At 49.2% G+C, this 20087-nt stretch overlaps 1 protein-coding gene across 1 annotated transcript in view; it reads right to left on the minus strand.

Moving 5' to 3' along the window:
• Positions 1-19809, minus strand: part of B4GALNT3 (beta-1,4-N-acetyl-galactosaminyl transferase 3) — a gene marked incomplete at its 5' end in the record, with an annotated part of 22953 nt that extends 3144 nt beyond the window's left edge. Inside the window, 15 exons of the mRNA XM_010185183.1 lie at positions 325-478; positions 883-1181; positions 2712-3720; positions 4321-4397; positions 5672-5772; positions 6686-6795; positions 7209-7352; positions 9149-9215; positions 9643-9721; positions 10258-10325; positions 10663-10763; positions 11666-11756; positions 12264-12359; positions 18967-19044; positions 19706-19809. Coding sequence (XP_010183485.1) covers positions 325-478; positions 883-1181; positions 2712-3720; positions 4321-4397; positions 5672-5772; positions 6686-6795; positions 7209-7352; positions 9149-9215; positions 9643-9721; positions 10258-10325; positions 10663-10763; positions 11666-11756; positions 12264-12359; positions 18967-19044; positions 19706-19809 — 2578 coding nt within the window. The remainder of the gene's footprint in view (positions 1-324; positions 479-882; positions 1182-2711; positions 3721-4320; positions 4398-5671; positions 5773-6685; positions 6796-7208; positions 7353-9148; positions 9216-9642; positions 9722-10257; positions 10326-10662; positions 10764-11665; positions 11757-12263; positions 12360-18966; positions 19045-19705) is intronic.
• Positions 19810-20087: the final 278 nt, after the last annotated feature.

The following is a 20087-nucleotide window of genomic DNA, read 5'->3' on the forward strand; positions in this document are numbered from 1 at the left end:
CTCTTTCCTCCCTCCCTGGAGGGTCTCACCCATTGTTCTGCTCCTGAGGCCTACTTTCCCATTCACTGTGACCATCATGCTCTCACTCATGACCACTACATGGGCTGAGTATCACTTTGTGTATTTTATATTAATATTGGTATAAATATTAATTTCTTATCATTATTTTATTAAATCTAGTTTCATTTAAACCCATGGGTCTCTTTTCCTTTTTCCGATTCCCCTCCTCACCTGAGGAGGAGTCATCATGATAGAACAACTGCCTACAAGAAGACACAGGCATATGCATGTGAGCAGTTTTTTGTGACCAAGCAGTACTCTTACCTGGGCAAGCTAGACTTTTTCAGAGCTTTCTCTACATCCATGTCATCACTGCTGTAGTCTGTGATGATGATGTTGAAGTATGTATCCTTTGTGACTCGGAACAGCTCTTCCATGTCAGAGATGAACTGCAGCACCCAACGTGCCTGGTTTTTCACTGTATGTATTGTAAGAGGGAGATAATCAAGGCAAAACTGATTCCAAAGATGGCACGGCTTCTCAACAGGCTTCCTGTTGAGGAAGGCTTCCTGCCTACCCTCAAAGACTGCTAACCTTTCATAGACACTGAAATAGGCCCAGACTGAAAACCTGGACCAAAGAGCCCAGTAATTGGTATGTGTTCTTTTCCAGTGTATGACGGGAGTTTCCTCCAAGCTTACAAGCCATGAGAGTTTGGAACTTGTCATATTTCTAAGGGAGTTTAACTCAATGAGAACAGAAATTTGAAGTGACCCAAATGAGATGGTTGAGGCTAGCCCAGACCCACTGTTCAGGACTGCTCCCATGGGAAGCACCCACTGTGTTGTCCATCAATGTTCTGGGAAGGCAGTTTCCCCTTACCTGGCACCACGAAGTGAACCATGGCACGGTGGTTCCAGGAAAAGCCCTGGGGCCAGCAAAGCTCTGGCTCATTCGCCACAGCCATCAGGTGCCGCCGGCGACCCCACGCCAGGTTCCTCATCTTCCTCTCTTCCTCCTCATCGCCGCCACTGCCCTGCCAGCCCTGCGCAAAGATGTACTCTGAGAAGCGGATGAGCCGCTCTCCCTGCTCCAGCAGCTCCAGCTCCAGCAGGTAGCGGCTGCCCCGCATGCGGTCTTGGCGTTTCTCCACATTCACGATACGATGCAGCTGGAACCGCCTGCAGGAGACACAGTTGGGGTGGGCATGGCCCTTGTACACCAGCCCCTCTCCCATCTCCAGCCCCCTCAGCTCTGCCAGGCTCTTTCCTTTTGGCTAGCACAAACCTTTTTGTCCCCAGCTTCCTCACTCGCTTTGCTGCACTGCTTCCAAAGTCCCATGGGAAGGTTTAGCACCTGTTTCCTAAATCCACAAGCATGTGGGATTAGATCCGGGATTTCGGCCAAGAGAAAATAGTTGGCGAGGAAAATGAAATAAAGGTGACATAGAAAATAACAAATGTGTCTGAATGATTGTAGGGCTGGTAATAGTGAGTGTATTCAACACCTCCTACAATGATCTTGGCACAAGGAATATGTTTGGGCTAGTGAAATTGGCTGATGACAGCTTATCAGCCAATAACATGGAGTAGGACTGAGCAATCATACAGCAAAAACTGAGCTGAGCTGTAGGTTTGAAATGGTCAAAATAGGATGAAATGCCAGGTCATGTTCTTTCAGGTCATAACAAGAGTTTCTGCTATAAAATGGACACTCATCAGTTAAAAATGTGGACAAAAGCTTGGGTGCACTTATCAGTTACACCATGACTGTTACTGATGTGGCCCTGAAAATACAAAAGAGATCTTAAGGTGTAGCATGAGAGCTATTTCCAGCAGGGATTGGGAACTAGTAACACTCATTCTATGTAACACCCAGAATACTAGTCATTTATGTACAAGAAAATTAACCCAAACTGAAACCAGCATGGAGAAGGACAGACAGGAAAATCATGGAAATAGAGTCCAACTCAACAGAATGGTTGGGAGTTGGATTGTTTAGCTTATAGGAGCTCAGAGGAGTTAAGTCTGTTTGCTAGAAAGGCAATCAAGATGGTAAGTCTTGAGAAGAAAAAGAACCGTATCAAGACCATGTAAAAACAGAGTACCAGCAGAAGCTGACGAGTGGGTCATCAAAGAAACTCCTCCCCAAATCAGTACTAGGACTTAGAAATCTAGCCAGTGTTAAGATGGAGGTGCACACATTCAGATAATAGTGTAGGGTACTTGGTTGTCTCTGAGGTCAGAGTACTGATCCACATTATCTGTATTCTTCTGTTCCTACATCCTAAGTGATTCACAAGCTGAGATGTGACAGACATCAAACCACAAACACAAGGAGCTCCAGTCCTACTCCGTATCAGCAGAGTTTCTTAATCTTCAGCTGTTAAAATGCTCCTATGTGGTCTTGATACATACACTGTGTAACGAGGAAGGCCAGTGATGACAGCTAGATGGAAACCTCCAATCTTTCATGTTTACTGCCACCAGCTGTTGGAGGGTGATATTCAGCCCCCAGACATGGTCTGGTGTCTAACAATTTCCATTTCTCAGCCTAAAAAGATACTTAAAGCCCAGGTTTTTACAGATTTCTTGCCTGAAATCTTATTTCCCACATCTAGTTTATCCTCTGACTCCCACTAGCTCCTCACATGGCAGGTATTCCCTGTGCAGCATGGTACACTGCCCCTTGGATTTCACACAGGGCCTTACCCTTTACTCCTCTGGTTGAGCTTCTTCAGGAAGACACGTGTGACTTCCAGGGCCTCCCTTTCTCTTAGCAGCAAGTTTCCTGACGTGTTGCATTTCAGGTCAATCCAGTCTGTGCGCAGCATATGGAAGTCCAGGTTGTTCATGCTGAAGGTCTGCTCCCAGTTCACCGCCTGGTCGAACACCGGTACATAATCGAAATCCTCCTCATCTTCCTCCTCTGGCTCCCCATCTGCCTCTTCCTCCTCCTCGTCTGCTGCCACAGGTCCAGACTTGCCCTTCACAGGAGATGCCACCTGCACCTCTCTCTCACCCATGTCCCCACCATTGGCTGCTTTCTGCTCAGCAATGTAGGACTCCACCTGGTTCAGCCACTGCGGCAGCCCAGGCTGCTGGCTGGGACTGGCAGCACTCACAGCACGTCTGCTGGCTTTGCCAGAGACTGAGCCTCCTTTCCCAGCTGGCACAGTGCCTACTGGCTGCAGCCCATCCTTAGCAGTGCTGTGGTCTCCTTGAGGTCTTGCTCCCTGGGGAACTGTGACTCCTGAGTCCCTGGGGCCACCAAGACGCTGCTGCCTTTGAGTCACGGTCCTAGAGGGAAGGTTTGCCTTTTTGACAGTTACTCTCCCCTGGACAGCCCTGGCATGCTGTGGAGGACTCCTGGAGTTGTCTTTGACACCAGCTTTTAAACGGGGTCTTTTCATTATCGGGTTCCCCTCTAGGCCAGCCTGGCTGAGGCTTTGGTTGGCAGAGGCCATCATGGCTGATTTGACACTAAATCTCTTCAACCTTCTCCTCTGTAGCCCCTCTCCTATGTTGCCACCCGTCACTGAGAGGAGCCGACGACGTTCCCGGAGGGAATAGTCCTCATGAACATTATCGCTGCCCACCACGCTGCTGGGAGCATTGCCTGCCGGCTCTGCTCTCCCTGCACCGGGGTGCTCAGGGGGGCTGATACTCTCCACATCCTGCTCAGCATACTGCAGGTCGTCCAGGTTTCCCTCCTGGGAGCCTGCAGGAGTGATCTCAGTTACACCTCTGGCATGCCTCTGCTGCCTTCTCCATCCCAACCCAGGCACCCACCCCACTGGGGGCAGCTACTTCTCAACTCATCTCAGTGATGTGTCTCTTGCTCAAGAGGGATGGGGATGCTCTTGGACAGAGAAGCTGTGCTCTTGGTGGTACCAACCTCCTCAGCACCTCTTAGCCAGCGTAACCAAAGACTGTGGAGGGGTCTGGCTTTGCTTTTATCTGGCCAGAGCTTTGCAGGGCAGGTGTGAGCACAGGCTGCCACACTGCACACCTTTGGCTCTGTCACTTCTGCCCAAATTTTTACTGAAATTGCACCTCAAAGAAGCTGTGGGCCCAAGAGGTAATTGTCACATTGTATCCACTACAGGTTCACTAACAACAGTTTGGTGACCTCCAAACCTGCTCTTAAGAGGAGTGAAAGTGGAAGCAAAATCCCTTCCCAGCCACAGCAATCTGGCAGGGAAGGGCTGTGACTTCCTTGGCATAGGAAGTCAACAGCTTCATTCAGCTGATACTGGAAGATCACACACAAAAGTGACAGGTAAAAAGATCCTCCAGGCTCTGATGTTAGTATCCCTACCTGGCTGTTCTGCCTTTTCTCCAGAGTTCAGGCTTTTCTCTGGCCGGTCCATTTTCATGTACTTGTAGAATCCAAATCTGCAGAGGAAAAGGCAAAAAACGACTTTGATGAAAGTTACTCTGCACTCTCCAAATAAACTATAGCCACTGCCTTAGAGGTAATGATCCATTACTCTGATTACATCTACCCAGCTTCTCTAGATCATCCTTTTCTACCATCATCACCATCTTTCATATCTTTGGGCAATCAGATCTTATCCTGTACTGTCAAAGACATCATTTTTCCTTGTTATCATCCCAGTCTCTCAGACATATTCTCACAAGTGCAGGAGAAAATCCCAATTTAAATATCCTGAAACACTTCTTCATCCTCCCTTAAACTGCTCCTTAAAGCTCACTTATGATGGAGTGCTCACAAACGCAACTCATTATGCTGCAAAAGTGGCTCAGGCAGGTAATTGCAATGATCTCCCTCTCTCTTATACCACCACTGTCTGTGCGCTCTCCTCATATGCCTGTGCTTCAAGCTTTTGGGAGGGATTTCAAGGACTGCTTTCCTCCACATGTGTTTGAAGTAAAATGGGCCCTCAGTTCCCAAATCCTGTCACAATACATATGAATTGCCAAAGCAATAAACCTGGGTGGCACCTTTCAGCCCATGGCAGCCACCTTCTCCATGCGTCACTATGAACCCCAGTCCGAGGAGTTTCCTCCCAAACCTACGATATGATCTGTTGTTCAAGCCCACAAAATAGTCCTGTAGGGAGGAAGAAGATCCTGAGCACAGGAAGGCCACCATCAGTTATCTCACCAGAAAAATGGTGTGATATCTCTATCCTGCAAAAAGGTTCTCCTGAAAAGAGGGAAGTCCTCACATAAGGTGCCTGCCTGTTGCAGGAGGAAGCATGCAAGTGGTGGTTCCCTTGCAGGGCCACCACTGGGAGCTGGACCCCAGTGAACAACATGCATTTCTTTCCATAGGGAGATGCCTGATGGTGAGCATGGTTTGACTTTCACAGCAACAGCTGTCAGGAGGCTCCAGCTGCTGGCAGGCAAAGTTTGCTGGAAATACACTCCCTGATGTAGTAGAACAAACATGCTCTGACTTAGCTACTGGGTTAATAGAGCAAAAAATGCAGTGGCAGTTTCCCCTTGAGACCTAAATGTATTTTCACTTAAAGGGAGCACAAGTTATTGAAAGAAACTATAAGTGCTTTAACATCTGCAAGGCTTAGGGGATCTTTAAGAATTAAAAGAGTCCTACAGACATGAGTATGAAATTCCACCCCAATTCCAACCTTCAAACCATCTCCTCTCCCACTGCTAGTAAAACTGCATTTGCAGCATCCTACCTTTCCAGGTAATAAGGGTTTTCCTGATAGAAGCACTTGTTGTCTTTCTCCATGTGGCTCAGGCGGCTGTAATCATTCGGGTAAACAAAGGATAAATGAACCTGGGAGGAAGGGAAAGTAAAGGGAAAGTAAAACACTCATAAATGCCAGATATCAGTCACCAGGTGACCCAGACACAGTTGCAGGGTGGCCAGCCCTTTTGAGAGGGAGCAGAGATTGCTCCCCATTTGCCTCTCCAAGGCACCCAGTAGCAGGCAGCAAGAATGGAAAACAGAAGTAAGCGGGATGAGATCTGTGCATGGGTGTGCTCTTTTCCCTCTCTCTCAGCATCTGTCTGTCCATCTCTGTAACTGTGCATTTAAGTCCCGTAACATAGTGAGAACTAGCTGGGAGAGAGGTGTGCAAGTCCTCCTGAAGAGCTGCAGGGGATCACAGGAGCCCAGAAAGTGTATGAGGAGACCTCCAAGCAAGGCTGAGGGAGTTGCGGCTGCCCAGGATGCAGTCCCCTGGGGAATGTGGGCCTGCACTGGCATCCAGGGATGGCAAACCTTGCTGGTGATCTGACCTTAGCAGACCTCAGTCTGTTCTGCTATGCAGGGATTAATCCCTGCTATGTTGCACACCCCACAAATGTAAGGTCCCCCTCAAGACCAGTTTTAAGCTTGTCAGGGGCTTTAGTAGGCCAGTCAGACTACAGTTCGTCCCATGGAGAATAAAATCCTTGGATGTTGTGAGGCTCCATGTGAAGGCTAGCTCAGCTCTTTGGTTTGAGGTCCAAGAGGCTCGTTACAACACGGACACTTGTACCCCAATAAGACCCATGAGCAGTGCATGCCACCCCTCTCTCTTCTCTTGCTGTTGCCCTTTGGCATGTACTGGGATGCTCAGACAGTAGATGGTCAAATCTCCCCAGGAGCTTCAGATCAGTGGAGAGATCTCCCATGGTTAATGGGGTCTCTCTCCTTCCTCCTTGTGTTCCCCTGGGCAAGTACCTGCTTAAGGAATAAAACTTACAAACTGGAGTCCCTGGTAGCGCTGTAGAGGAAATCCATTCACCAGGTAGCTGGGCTTGTACTGGCAGTCTGGCAAGGCTCGGCGCACATGAGACTTGCTGAGCAGAGGCACTGAGAAGAAGAAACATGTAGACAAGTGTTGCTGGAGAAGACTTGCTGCAACCGATGCACTAGCTTAGCTACTCCTGGGCCTGGTTTCTATTTATCCACATGAAATACTAACAGATACATAAAGCAAACTATCTTGCACCGCTCATCTCTTTACATTTCTCTATGGCACTTGCACAGAAATATTATGCTGGGGGATATTGTGTGAGTATGGATCCCAAGAAAGAGGGGCTGGGTTTCAGCTGAGCTTTGTCTGCTAGAGTGACTGATATTGTATGCTCCCCCCTCTTCTGCAATGGGGAGAAAAAGTGTGGCCTTTGGTAAATGTGCCATAGGAGGACAATCTTTCTCAGCCATGCTACTGCATGTGCTGTGGCAGGCTGCAGCTACCTCCTCGATTGCTTTGCAAGTCTTACCTTTGTAAAGAGTGTCCCGGGGGTCAGGCTTCAACATGTCAGCTGGGTGCGCCTTGCTGCCTGCGCTGTCAGCAGGCCGGCTTGTGTGACTGGCCAACGTCTGTGGGATGTGCCCAACCTCATCCATCTTTAAAAGGGTCTCATCTAGAAACCAGAGAAAGAACTGAAGGGGGAGAAAGGGCTACTTCATCTCTTGTCCCAAAAAGCACCCTTCTCTAGTGTCAGCCCTTTCCAAATGGCATTGCATCCATGGCATTGACGCTGTCTCTGGCATAGCAATGCCTAAATGGTGCTGATCAGGAACTTCACTGCAAGGACACTGTGAGAAGGAAAGGCTTTGGCTCAGCTGGAAATACAGAAGCTGTGGGGTAGGAACATGGCTATCACTGAAAGCAAACAAATACAGTGATGAGTAATAGAGAAAAACGACCTCCTGCCTTGGACACACCAGCAGTGATGTGCTGAAGAAGCAGCATGCTGGCAGGAATTACTGGACACTTCTGAATTATTAGTAATGAATTTCTTTTAAAATTAGATAGAAAAGATGAATAGTCGGAGAAACCTGAGGAACAGAGCTCTGTCCTGTGCTGGAAAAGGATCAGAACCTTGAGGCAAGACCTTCAGTAGCCAAGGAAGATGGTGCTCCAGAAGGGGAATGAAGACCCACAGTAGGCCAGGAGCAATGCAAAGCTTAAACTCAAGACTGGGTGTTGGTTATGCTTTTTCTTGGGTGCTACTTCCAGAGGACTTCATGTCTCCAGAGATTGTACTCTTAACATGAGGGGAACTGAATCAATATCCAGGAGGGAAAGACAACATTCTGCCTAGAGCACTGGAGCTAGTGCTAGCAACTTTTGGGTATTGAACAACATGGGAATTCAGAAGGTACAGGATGATGTGTGATACAGCCAAAGGCTGAAATGGAAGAGGGAAACACTGTATGGGCAGAAGGTGCCAGATAAAGGTGAGACTGTAGCACTGTGCCCAACCACAAAGAGATCTCCTGGGATGTGAGTCTTACCTATAACAGGGAATTAATAAGAAGAAAAGAGCAGAAGGAAAAAAGGAAGGGGACAGAAAACTTAACTGAAAGCCTAGTCCTGGCCAAATGGTGAGTTTCAGTAAATACAGGAACAGGTTGCAATCCAAGAGGCAGCAGACATGTCTTAATTACATCAGGGAGTCTTCCATGGGCAAAAGTGCTGGCACAGAAAAAAGCCCAGAGGTGCTGGAAGGCAACATTGATAGATATGGAAAGGGGAAATGCTGGCAATGCTGGCAGAGGAAAGCAATTCTGACAAAGCTAGACAAAGGTAAACAGGACTAAGGAGCTCCTTAACTGATAAAGGCATCACTTCATATGTTAAGAAGGGTTTACAAAACAGAAAGGACTGGGCTGGTGGGCTTGCTGCAATCCAGCAGCAACTTGAAGAGACTTGAGGCTGGTATAGAAGGAGACAGCATCTCCCAATACTGCTAGTGTATCTCATTGTGTCCAGCATCCAGAGTGAAATCTCCTGGAAGGGTTCCCAGCAGCTCCTTCTTCCTGGTCATGTCCAGCTGCCAGCACACCCCAAACGGCTCCCATGTTATGGGCCTTACATTCCTCCTAGCACAGCGGGTGGGCAAGCTCCATCCCATGTTACTCTCACATCTGCAACGGTTTCCCTCACCCTTGCAGACTGCCTTATCCGTCCTTCCCCACTGACTATAGATTTCCCTAAAACAACATTCCAATCCTACTTCCAATTCTCCCATATTTGATAATGAGACATACTCTCATCCAGAAGTGTCTCTCCTGACCTGTCTCCACTTCTTTCTTGCAATGATCATTACACATGGTATTTGCCTGGCTAGACTATGATTCGTGGTGAAACACCAATGATACATTTTGGAAGAATGGGGAGGTGCTCTGGGAATCCTGTGGTGAAGATACTTACTAGCAAAAAGGGAGAGGTATTGGGAGTCAATGACTTTGAACTTCGCTTCTGGGTCATTCAGTCTCCACTGGAACAGAGAAACACATTAAAATGAAGTGCTTATAGAGTCAACCAAGTCTGAACAGAAAAGGACAGGTACAAGATGTTTTTTCACCAGATGGTCTCGCAGCTTCCTTTTTCTCCTTACTATGCCCAAGTTTACCTAGCAGCAAAAGACTGGGAATGAGCTGACATCCCCCAGGACACATCCAAAGCAGGAAAGGACAAAGAGCTGCAACAGAGACTGGAGGGAGCAGAACTACCCCACGCCAGAAGAGGAAAGTGTCCTGACATGTGGGCAGGACTATACCACACAGAAGTAGGTAAGGGCTGTGGAGGGGATTAGATACATCTCATGCAAAGAGGAGCTGGGGCCTCTAAATTGAATTGTTACAAATGTCATTCCCAAGCTCTGTGGGGATGCATATACAGCAAGACCATTTGCACAGACTCACTGCTACTTCCACATGGTCTGTTCCTCTGTCATCCTGCTTGTGCAGCACCTCAAAATAGTACCTGCCTGCAGCTGACAACCTGTGAAGAACAACGCGTCTGTCACCAAAGGCATTAAAGAACATTTCTTAGCTTGTCAGCAGACAATGAAGGAAGAGCAACCGCACCCATGAAACAACTTAATTCTCAGGGTGAGCAGAGTTAGGACTGCCAAGAAAATCCAGATGCTGACAGTAAGATAGGCAACTTTCCTTGTGCACCTGGGGCACTCCAAACCTTTCTCAATTAATTCTGAATAACTCCCTTTCAGCCTTGCCTGCTGGATTTTGGCCTCTAGGGAATCTGGCCAGTTCCAAGGCAGGAAGCTCAGGATATAGTTCATACAGAGGAGTCTGAATTTGCTGGTGGCTGCTTCCTCCATGGAAGAAAAAATCAGTGTTGGATTCCTGCAGTAAATCAGCAAAGCAACTGCCATGGGTGTGGACTTCAGCTTTGGCGATACCCCGGAGTAATCCCTTTCTCTATGTTGCTAAATTCTTCAGAACCAGTCTGCGTTCCTGTTCTTTGTCCTTGTGATTTCCTGGCCATGGGCAGAGTGAGGGGTTCTGCTCACTCACCTCACCATCTTCGACCGCTGACTCTGAAATTTCCCAAACTCTCCTGGTGCAGTCCACTCCTTCCCTGTCTGTGAAGAGACAGAAAAACGCTCTAGTTAAGGTGGGCTGGAGCAATGGAGAGGGAAAATTGAGCTACTCCTCCTACTAAGTTGTCTGTGAGGTACATAATCTGTAGACAGATTTAAGCCCCTTAATAATGAGCCTGGGCTCTCAACACCAGCACCAAGACATAACTGGCTTAAGGTACATCATGTTGTACCTGTCCAGAATCTGTGGTGGTGGTGGTGTCTGCAGTTCGGCAGGAGAAAAAACTTGGCTAGTCCAAGGAAGTATTTAAGACAGGAAGGTCTCCATCCCCACAGAAACATTAAAGCTGTGATAGAAGCCATGCAGTGTGCACTGTACCTTGCCTACACTGGCCAGCAGCTGGAGACTGGAGGTCTTTTCGTCAGGACTCAGCCAGAACTCAGCATTGTCGTCTGCAGCAATGGCAAACTGAAACTCTCCTGTTGAGAGATGGATGGAGTAAGTAGGGCTCTGGGGTAAGGGCTTGTGCACAGAACAGATTCTGCTCCTCCCAAATTCTGTCTTCACCCTTTTTCCTGGTGAGACCATACCTTCCCTTTTGATATTACCCCCCACCTCTTTGAACCTCTCTGAATTCTCTAACTCCACTGCAATTGAAAACAAAACATTACAAATGCAACTGGTTCACAATCCCTTCTGCATTGGCTTCACCTAACATTTACCCTGGAAAGCTAAGAAGTCCATGCAAAGTCTCCCTGCCTCTCTTTTTGCTGCCAGAGCAAATTTTTGTGTGAGAAGCTGTGTTTGGATGGAGGAACGTGCATGTGGAGCTATGAAGGGAGACAGAGGTGCTGTCAAGACAGAGTCTTGCTGTTCTGGCTGAGATTACAGGGATGGTAGTCAAGGGCCAGGGGACCAGGAGACGTGGGTGAGTGCTACAAGGCTGGTCTGGGCAGCAGCATGCAGCTGGGCAATACAGATGTTAGCTGCTCTCAGAGGGTATTCACACACCCAGGAAGCAGGAGGAACGTAAACGATGTCATGTACAGCTCTGTGCATGTGAGGGAAGGAGGAAAAGCTGAAGGACTGCTCGTGCGCTCGTGCTCACCATGGTGCTGTGCATTCATAGCAGCATTGTTTTTTAGCTAGCACTTCCCATCTGCTTTCTTCTGTGCTTTTTTTCCACCCTACAGAGGAGGCAGATGTGTTTCACCCATGCCAAGGCCACAGCCAGTCCCACACAGCTGGCTGGGCTGCCCACGTGTTGGATCTCACATTGGACTTGCTGGGGTGAGGATCCCAGTGGTTCAGCACCAGGAGGGGAAGGAGGGGCAGGTGCAAAGAGACACGAGCAGTGACAAAACAGCCTCAGAGCCCTCACCATCTGTGAAAGGATGCAGGTAGCCAAAGATTCGGAGACCGTAGTTAGTCCATTTTGGGGACACAGCCAGCTTCCTCAGTGTAGTTCGCGTCTGAAGTGGAAGAAAAAGAAAAAAAAAATTAGATGTGACAGGAAAAATGGGGGACACAAAACCTCAGACATAAGTGGGCAGAGGGAATAATGAGGTTTGGTCTGGGAAGAGGATGGGGCACCACATGTGATGGAAGCAGTGGGAAAGAGCAGGCAAGATAAAAGACAAATTGGAGCAAGTGCTGATGTGAAGAGGATATTGCTGCACAAGGGATGGCAGTTGGACGACGGGGATGGGATGTGGCATTTGCAAGCCATTTGGAGGGAGGGCACCAAATACAGGGCTCCTTCACCCAGTGCCTGAGGCATGGCAGGCCAGCATGGGTAAAATGAACCTCCTCCTCGCAGCAGAAGAGCTGGTGCACCCTTCCAAAAGCTTCCTGCTCCCCCAGGACCAGGAGGACAGAGGAGATGATGGAGAGGGACAGGGACAGGATGTGCAGGAGGTGATCCAGCTGAGAAGCAGAGCTGGGAAGCATGGGACAAAGGATGTCAAGGTCTTACTCACATGAGGGAAGAGGGGGAAATGGAGGTTTTTCCTGAGCTGCTCAGTGGAGCTGCCACACCAGTCCTCGAAGACGTGCAGATTGGCCTGGCCCTGGAACTGGAGGGCAGAAGAGGGACACCATGAATTGCTGTGTTCCTCCCCTGCATCCCTTCTTGTCCTGCAACCTCAACCACAGACCCTGGCACTGGACAGCTTGAGAGAGTGGAGGAAGATGCTGCTGCTGCAAGGGGCTGGTCTCCAGGAGAGTTGGCTACAGACCTCTTAGTCTCATCAGCTGGGAGTTTGGGGTTGGGCCAGGTGACAGCCCGAATGGCACCAGGGAGCTGTGATAATGCCCAGGACAGCTCAGTTAAGTGGCCGGGGTTCACTCTATTTTGCTCCATTGAGGAGGTGTTTAACCAGAGGGCTGTGTTCTCAGGCCATGGTGTGAGACATGCTATAGGATGGCAGCAGCCCCCCACAATCAAGCAAAGACAATGTAGGGTCTTATGTCCTTCAGAAGGCATTTTGGGCTTCTCCATCATTTTAGGGCTGTTTTCCTGACCCAAGGAAGAGAGGACACCCTAGGGAGGGGAGATAGTAGATTCTCTTCTCAAAGTATGTCTGGAAGGTGAAGCTCCTGGATGACAGCGAGGGGAGACATGGGCTCAGCAGGCTGGGGAGCAGCAGTGCAGAAGGGTCAGTGGGCAGCATGACCTTCTCATGCCCAGAGACACAGAAACACTGGTGGGAAGCAGTGATTCTCACCCAGACAGCGTAGGAGTGTGTGTAGAGCTCTCTGCCTGCAACCAGTGGAGCTGGACAGGGAAACCCTCCTTGCAGGACCGGTATCCAACAGTGGAGAATAAACAAACTGGAGACTGTAAAAGCTACCTTAGATGGGGAAATACTGAAGAAAGGAATAGGTTGCCTTGATACTGGGGACGTTTTGCTGTGGCTGTCTTGCCTATATAAGGGCTGTGTGAGCAGGACTGGGGAAACTGCCTGAACAGCACTCAAATGTCTACAGATGGCAGCAAATTCTTAGTTTTCGCTGGGGAGTCTCTAGCAAGGCTGGAGAAGCATGGTGGAGGAGGGCCCAACCACTCCGGGCACCCCTGGCAGAGAAATTGTTTCTATGAAGCTATTTTTCCCAGGATATTGGTTGGGGTTTCATTTCATAATAAACCATGGCTTGAAGGACGGACATGGAGCAGACTTGGCCTGACACCAGTTTACGCCATAATGCTCCTTGCAAGCTGTGGGCTTTAGTCATGCACGTGAAAACCATCTCTGTGTGCCAGACAAAACACATTCACAACCATTGCTGTTCTTGAGTGGTCTCTCGTCAGCCCTTTCTTATTAGTGTCTGCACTGCCAGGGCTTGACTGGTGTCTGCAAGCCCATGTCATCCCCTGCTACTGTCTCCTCTTCTTTCCTCCTCTGCTGACATCCCTCCACCTGGATTCTGCCCATCAGGCAAGAGGAGAAGCAACAAGACAAAGTGGATGTAATTCCCCAGAGTGATGCTGCACAAAATCAGAGAGGAACTACACAAAGGACTTGGGGCGGTGGAGGCAGCCAAGAGAAACCTGGGACTCTGCAGGGACTTGCACTACTAATAAATCACCACAAGTGTGACAAACATTGAATTGGAACGTAATTCCTGGGCAGTCCCATGCCCCTTGGCCAAATCCAGGTTCACACCCAAGGGTCTTACATTACTTTTCTCAGCCAAATCAAATAATGACAATCGCTGTTTCTTGTGGAACATGAAGTGAGACAAACAGGCTAGGCTCTCACAGAGAGTCACTGCCAGAAACTGTGTCTTCTGGCAGGCAGTTTGCTGCTATCCACAAGCGATGCTGGTTTTTCTTCTCGGAGAATCGTTTGCACACTGCAGATAGCAGACTGAGATCCCTAGCAAATGCAGCGCAACACTCCCACACTGTGGAGAGGCTGGCACTGCAGTTCTTTCCTGTCAAAGAGAGACCCGAGGCTTGGGACTGCAATGGAGCTGGCCTGGTTTTGGTATGTGGTAGCCCAAATGCCTAAACAGATATTTATAAGAAAAGTCCCAAAAGAGTGGCTAGACTTGCTCAAATGTTTGCAGAGGAAACTTGGACCAGTCCCATTCTAAAACAATAATTTACTGCAGAGTTTGGCACTATTAGGGAGAGGGCAGCCTGCTAAAAAATAAATAAGGGCATACTGGACTTAGTGCTCTATCGATGCTGGAAGAGATGGTCCCTAAGACTTCTAGCCCAACAACTCTGTCTCCAAAGTCTTTAGAAAGCTACCTGAGAGGAGATTCTGGCAGGAGCTAATGAGATCACTTTGCTTTCCAGCACTCATAGCTATTAGAAATAATTAACTGGTAAATAACAAACATTTCTTGTATGTGGTTTCAGAGCCTTTTCTGAAGCAACAGATTTTCTCCTGAGCTACAGCAGCCTAACTTATGCTCTGCTTCTTCTGAGAGGGAAAAGAAAAACATTATTGACAGATAAGTGCTGGCTGCCCAAAGCACTGCTCTGGGAGTGAAAACTGAGCTAGACTTTAATTTTAGGCCTCCACGAGTCCTCAGTGCAGCAGCTGTGTTGAAATCCTATCACCTCTGTCCCTCCAACTCAACTCATGGCTGCCCATTGCTGGCAGCTGAGAAATTCCTCTGCTATTTGGGTCCCCTCAGGAACATGTAGTAAAAATCTCCTGCTTGGGGCTTTGCTGCAGTTTGCAGCAATAGATAAATGGCACCATTGCTCACAATTTATGCCCACAGCTCCCCAGAAATGACAATGGACTTTCTAAAACTTGGCTACTGAGTGTAACTTCCCAGGCTGGACCTACCCGGCTGCAGTTTTCAAAGAGCTGGAAAGTTAAGATCTGCTAAGCAACAAGTTACCCTTCTCCCTTTAAAAGCATCTGCTTTGAAACTTTTGGATGAACTGATCTGGCCAGAATCAGGAACAGAAGCCAAGAGTCTCGGCTTTAAATGGGAGCTAGTATTACGTGGTCTGCGCTTTTCCATTTAGAGGGCTCCTCCTCTCCCTTGGCTTTCTCCCCTTCCCAACCCCACCTCCCAGTTGTTTACCTCCACCCTGCTGAAATAGCAGCATTGCAGGAACCCAGCTGGGATCCAAAATGGGCACAGGTCATGCACCAAGGGCACTGTCAGCACAGTGCGAGTTTCTTTCCAAGGAGGTCTGGGCAGGCTGATTCTCTCCTGAGCACAACTCCATGGGCACAGAGTGCCAGCACTGCCCGAGGGAAGGGAGAGCTGAACCTCAACAAGGGCAGGGAGGCGAGAGCTGGGATGGAGCCTGGCTTTGGTGCTGATGCTCTCAACCCCAGCGCCCGCCCTTCCCGCTGAGCAAGCTGAATTAACACCCGCCTGCAGCCCTGGGTTTGTGTTAAGAGACTCTGGTATTTCTGCTTACTTCTAGTGAGGAATTTTAGATTATCAGCCCCTCCTAGGAAAACAGACCGTAAAGGAGGACCAGGCACATAGAGAGCACAGGCCTTTCTTCCCAGCCCAAACCCTATTGTGTCAAAACCACCCAGGGGGGTGACACCACACACCCAGCAGCTCCCCCCCAAGCAAGGAGCCCCAGGGGAGAAAGGCAAAGCAGTAGCAGCAAAGGCCAGGGGCAAGCAGCAAAGCTGGGAGGATTGCAGCAGCAGAGGTGTGACCCGCTGCACGGTAACCAGAGCAGGATGGAAAAGAGGGGTCTTATATTAAATCCCAGGCAGCTTTGGCGTGATGGAGGCAAATCAGCTGCATAGCTGCGTGCAGCCCAGGGAACGCGCAGTGCCGTGGATGATAAATGGGCACAGAGAAGGCCTGAGCCAGGGAAGAAAGGCGACATTGTGCTGCCAACTGGAAACTCCTGAGTTCATAAGACTCTTCTGTCTCTGCCCCTCCTCCTGCCTGGCCCAGCTTCCCTGACAGGGTGACATTCAGCAGCCAGCAGCTGGGCTTCACTGCAAGGAATCCATCAAGACAAGTTAGCAACAAAGCCCTGCTGTCCTCCTGAGCCCTGACACCTGACGGGCAAGGAAAAGACATGGGCAAGGGAGAGAGTGAGAAGGAATAGCCTTGTCTTTTGGCCCTCTAAGGAAAGGATACTTCCTCTTAGGGCAGGTTAGTGGCAAGTGGATGCCCTGGCACAATGCTCTGGTTTCATTCAGCACCCATGCACATAGGTGCACTGTCTGCAAGGGACTGGACACCCCTTACACCTCCTTCCAGTAAGAAGGTCCTGAGGCTGCACAGACACAAAGGGGGGACATTTTAAATGCCCCCCAGTACTGCCCAGACCTTTCTCCTCTCAGAGCTGAAGAGAGGCTTTTGCAGAGGTAAATGACAAGGATCAGGCTGACCCAGCACAGCTCTGAAAATCCTCCCCCCACACCTATGGCAGTGCTGAATTGTGACACTCACAGTCCCACTGCGCAGGTCCGCCCTGAAGGTAGCCAGGCATCTTTCCAAATTAATGAAGCAAAACACCTCACAACTCTCCAGCCTGAAGAGGCACTGGGCGACAGTGGGAGCCAGAAGACTTTGCCTTGGTGCCTGGAAGGGACAAGTGGCAGCAGGGATCACATGCACAGGCATCTCGAGAAAGCCAGGAGTGAGGCTGAACCCTGCCTTCCCCTATACGAGGTGTATAACTTCATTAAGGATTTCCTCCACACACACTTTCCCACCACATTAACCAGGGCTGAAGCTTAAGCCGCCAATTTCGTCTCCTGAAACTGAAAGAGGAAAATTGAAACCTGTCCTTTTCTTTGACCATGCTGGCTGCAAGCTTACCGTGCAACTCTCTTAATTATTCATGTTTGTCAGCAATATACCTCTCTATTCAAACTAACTCCAGCTCCCTGACCTGTGGGAGGCAACCTGTCACCCCTCACCCCAGGCTGCAATTAAGTTCTTAGAGATGCTGCCAGGAGGGCACAATGGGATCATAGACCCTGGCTAATTAACTTGGGCAGTGTTACAGAAAAACTTAATCCTCAGGCCAGGGAAAACTTCAGCTTGTGGTTAAGAGGACAGCAAGCAGCTCTATGGAGAGCTGTGCCCATGGACCCCTTTCCATCTCCTACAGCTGATACTGGCGAGCTGCTGGCCTGCGTTTGCAGACAGGGTGGCCATGCTGACCCTCTGGGTGCAGACACAGTGATGCAGCAAGGGCGGGAAAATTTGCCTTATGGAGACAAAGGGAAAGCTGGTGAAGGAGGCATTTGCTTCAGAGGAGAAGTGTTAGAAGGCTGATGAGGGAGAACGGCAGGATGCGTGAGTGGGGCAAAGCCACCCAAACCAGCTCACCAGTCTACTATCAGTATGCCCTGGGTCTCAAAGTCTTCTTGCAGCATATCTGCCACACACCACCTGACACAGAGCATGGCACACATTCCCAACCCAGTTGGTCTGAGGTCACAGCCCTGATACCTGCCAGAGCTGTTGTCCCCAACAGGGAGCAGTGCAGGACAGAGCAGGAGGCATGCAACACCTCTCCAGACCTAAGGTGATCCCACGCAGTGCACCCCAAGTCCTGCCCCTTCCCCTTGGCCAGAACACCTCTCCACTCAGTCCCTCATTGGCAGCGCCACACCGGGGTGGCAGCTTTGCAGGCTGGTGGGTAACACCCAAGGCCATGGGAGAAGGCAGCAGTAAATGTTCTGTGTCATCCTCCCTGTGTGCAGCAGCAGTCGTGACCCCAGCACCTTGCTGGCTTTTTCCCAGCAGCTGCTCATCTGGAAGGCAGCCCTGCCTGTACACTGCTTGCAAGGCCCTGTGGCCAGAGAAAGCTCCCAGGCTCCAGCTGGGACCAGCACTCACCAGAGCTGATGAAGCAGAACAGATCAATGGTCTGATCTGGTTCTGGGCACTGGAAGGTGACTGGTGCTGGCTGGTTCCAGGAAAGCTTTAGCTTAAGCTGTGGGGACCTAAACTGTGTGATGGCTGGAGGAAGGTGCTTTCCCTCCACTGGCCTGGTGATCATTTCCTCCCCTGAGCCAGGGTCAGCAGCCTGCACCCTCCTCAGGGGAGCCACAGAGTCCCTACTAATTTGTGTGGGTCTCTAATCACCTTGAGGAATTTAGTGAGCTGAGTCCATTAGTCAAATGCCCCCTGGCTGGTGTTTCTCTCATTATCAGCAGGCCACATTGCTCCTTTATCTGAAGAGGAATGGTGAGATAAGGGAAGATGAGAACAAATGAGGCATGAAGGAAACAAAGGGGATGTTTACCCTGGCCTTCAAAGGTCACCAGAGAAGGTCTCTGTTCATCAGAAGTGTCACTGGAGTGGAGAAATCTCTATGTATGACACACAGGGGTTAGATAGCCAGCAAATGCAAGAGCAGAGTGTGACACTCCTGCATGCCACAGTCGTGTATTTGCTTGTTGAATGCTTGGCCCTACACACTCCAGCCTTGAATAAACTTCACCTTTCAGGGAGGCAGCTGGCTGCCTGCTCTCAGGGATTTGTGGGTGGGTGTTTGGTGCCTTGTTGGCTGAGGGAGACGCCAAATTATCAGGAATCTGGACACTCCTGTTTTTCCACACGATTACTTGCATCTGTAAGGGCCATTAAGCCAGGAGGGGGTGATAGGGTATGGGCTTCTAGTGAAGCAAATGATTTTCCAAGCAAAGATCCCTGCCTTCTGGTCTCTCTGCACAGGTCTCTAGCTACAGCTAAAGGATGGAGAAATGCCCTCACCTCTGGCATCCAGGGGACAGAGCTGTCCACAGCTGCATAATTTGATTTATTCCTCCCACCTCTTCGCAGCTCTTGGTTCTGAAATACAAGTAGAGGGAAGTAAAAATTACCTAATAAATGTTCCAGCACTGACACCTACACAAGAGGGCTCAAAAACATGTAAGAAAAAAACAAGTTCCCAAGCTCCCTTTCCAAAAGACAAGCCAGCAATCACAGCCACAGAAAGGTGAAAATGTTCTCTGGCTTTTTTGGCAGCAAACTTCCATGACGAGCTACCAAGGGGAAAGGATACTGGCACTTTATGACTGTTTGTTAGCACAGAGCTAAAATTTAGGTAATTCCCTCCTTTTTATTTTCTTTTTTCTTTTTTTTTTTTTCCCAATCCTTGTTTCAAAAGGTCCAAGCAACAGTTCTTCCAATGCTTCCTTCAGGGAAGGAAGAGAGAGAGAACTACAAACTCTCTCTTGACCTTTCATTTCTGCCTCCAGCCTGCTTAGTGCTACCTTCCTGTGCCACACGCCCAGCCAGCTTCAGCCCACCGCTGCGGCTTAGTACATCTAAAATAACCTAATTGACTACAGTGGAGTCATTGTACATTCACATTGCTGTGAGTCAGCTCAGATTTTGCCCTGTGGCATGCTCTCCTTCCTGCATGAAGAGAGAGCTGTCTCTTGGGACCAGCATCACAAAGGAAGGTCTGCCCTTCCATATGTTCAGAAGACATCCCAAGCCTCCTCACCTGGTGTCCCAGCTTCTGTGAATAGTAAATCTGAAGGCTTGGGTCCCCACCTGGGACACTCGTGTCTGCCAGAGCCTTAGCCAGTTCCCTCCAGCTTTCATATCCTACGCAGAAGAAACAGAGAGAGATGTCAGAGTACAGGCTAAAAAAAGAATCCACAGCAGTTACCAGAATAAACTGGTCCTTTGTGAGGCTGAGAGACCACTCTGGAATGGTCCAGCAGAGACTAGGACTTGTTTACATTACTTGGAATTGGCAGACTGACACAGAGAGAGAAATTGCTTTTGTCTTCCTTAAAAGCTCTTCCCTCATTCTTATTCATTTGTTATATTAAAGATTCATCATAGTGTTAAAATACATGTCAGAGATTTCATTAATCACA

This window comes from Mesitornis unicolor, unplaced genomic scaffold (genome assembly GCF_000695765.1).
Source record: "Mesitornis unicolor isolate BGI_N332 unplaced genomic scaffold, ASM69576v1 scaffold20245, whole genome shotgun sequence".
Taxonomy (NCBI): domain Eukaryota; kingdom Metazoa; phylum Chordata; class Aves; order Mesitornithiformes; family Mesitornithidae; genus Mesitornis; species Mesitornis unicolor.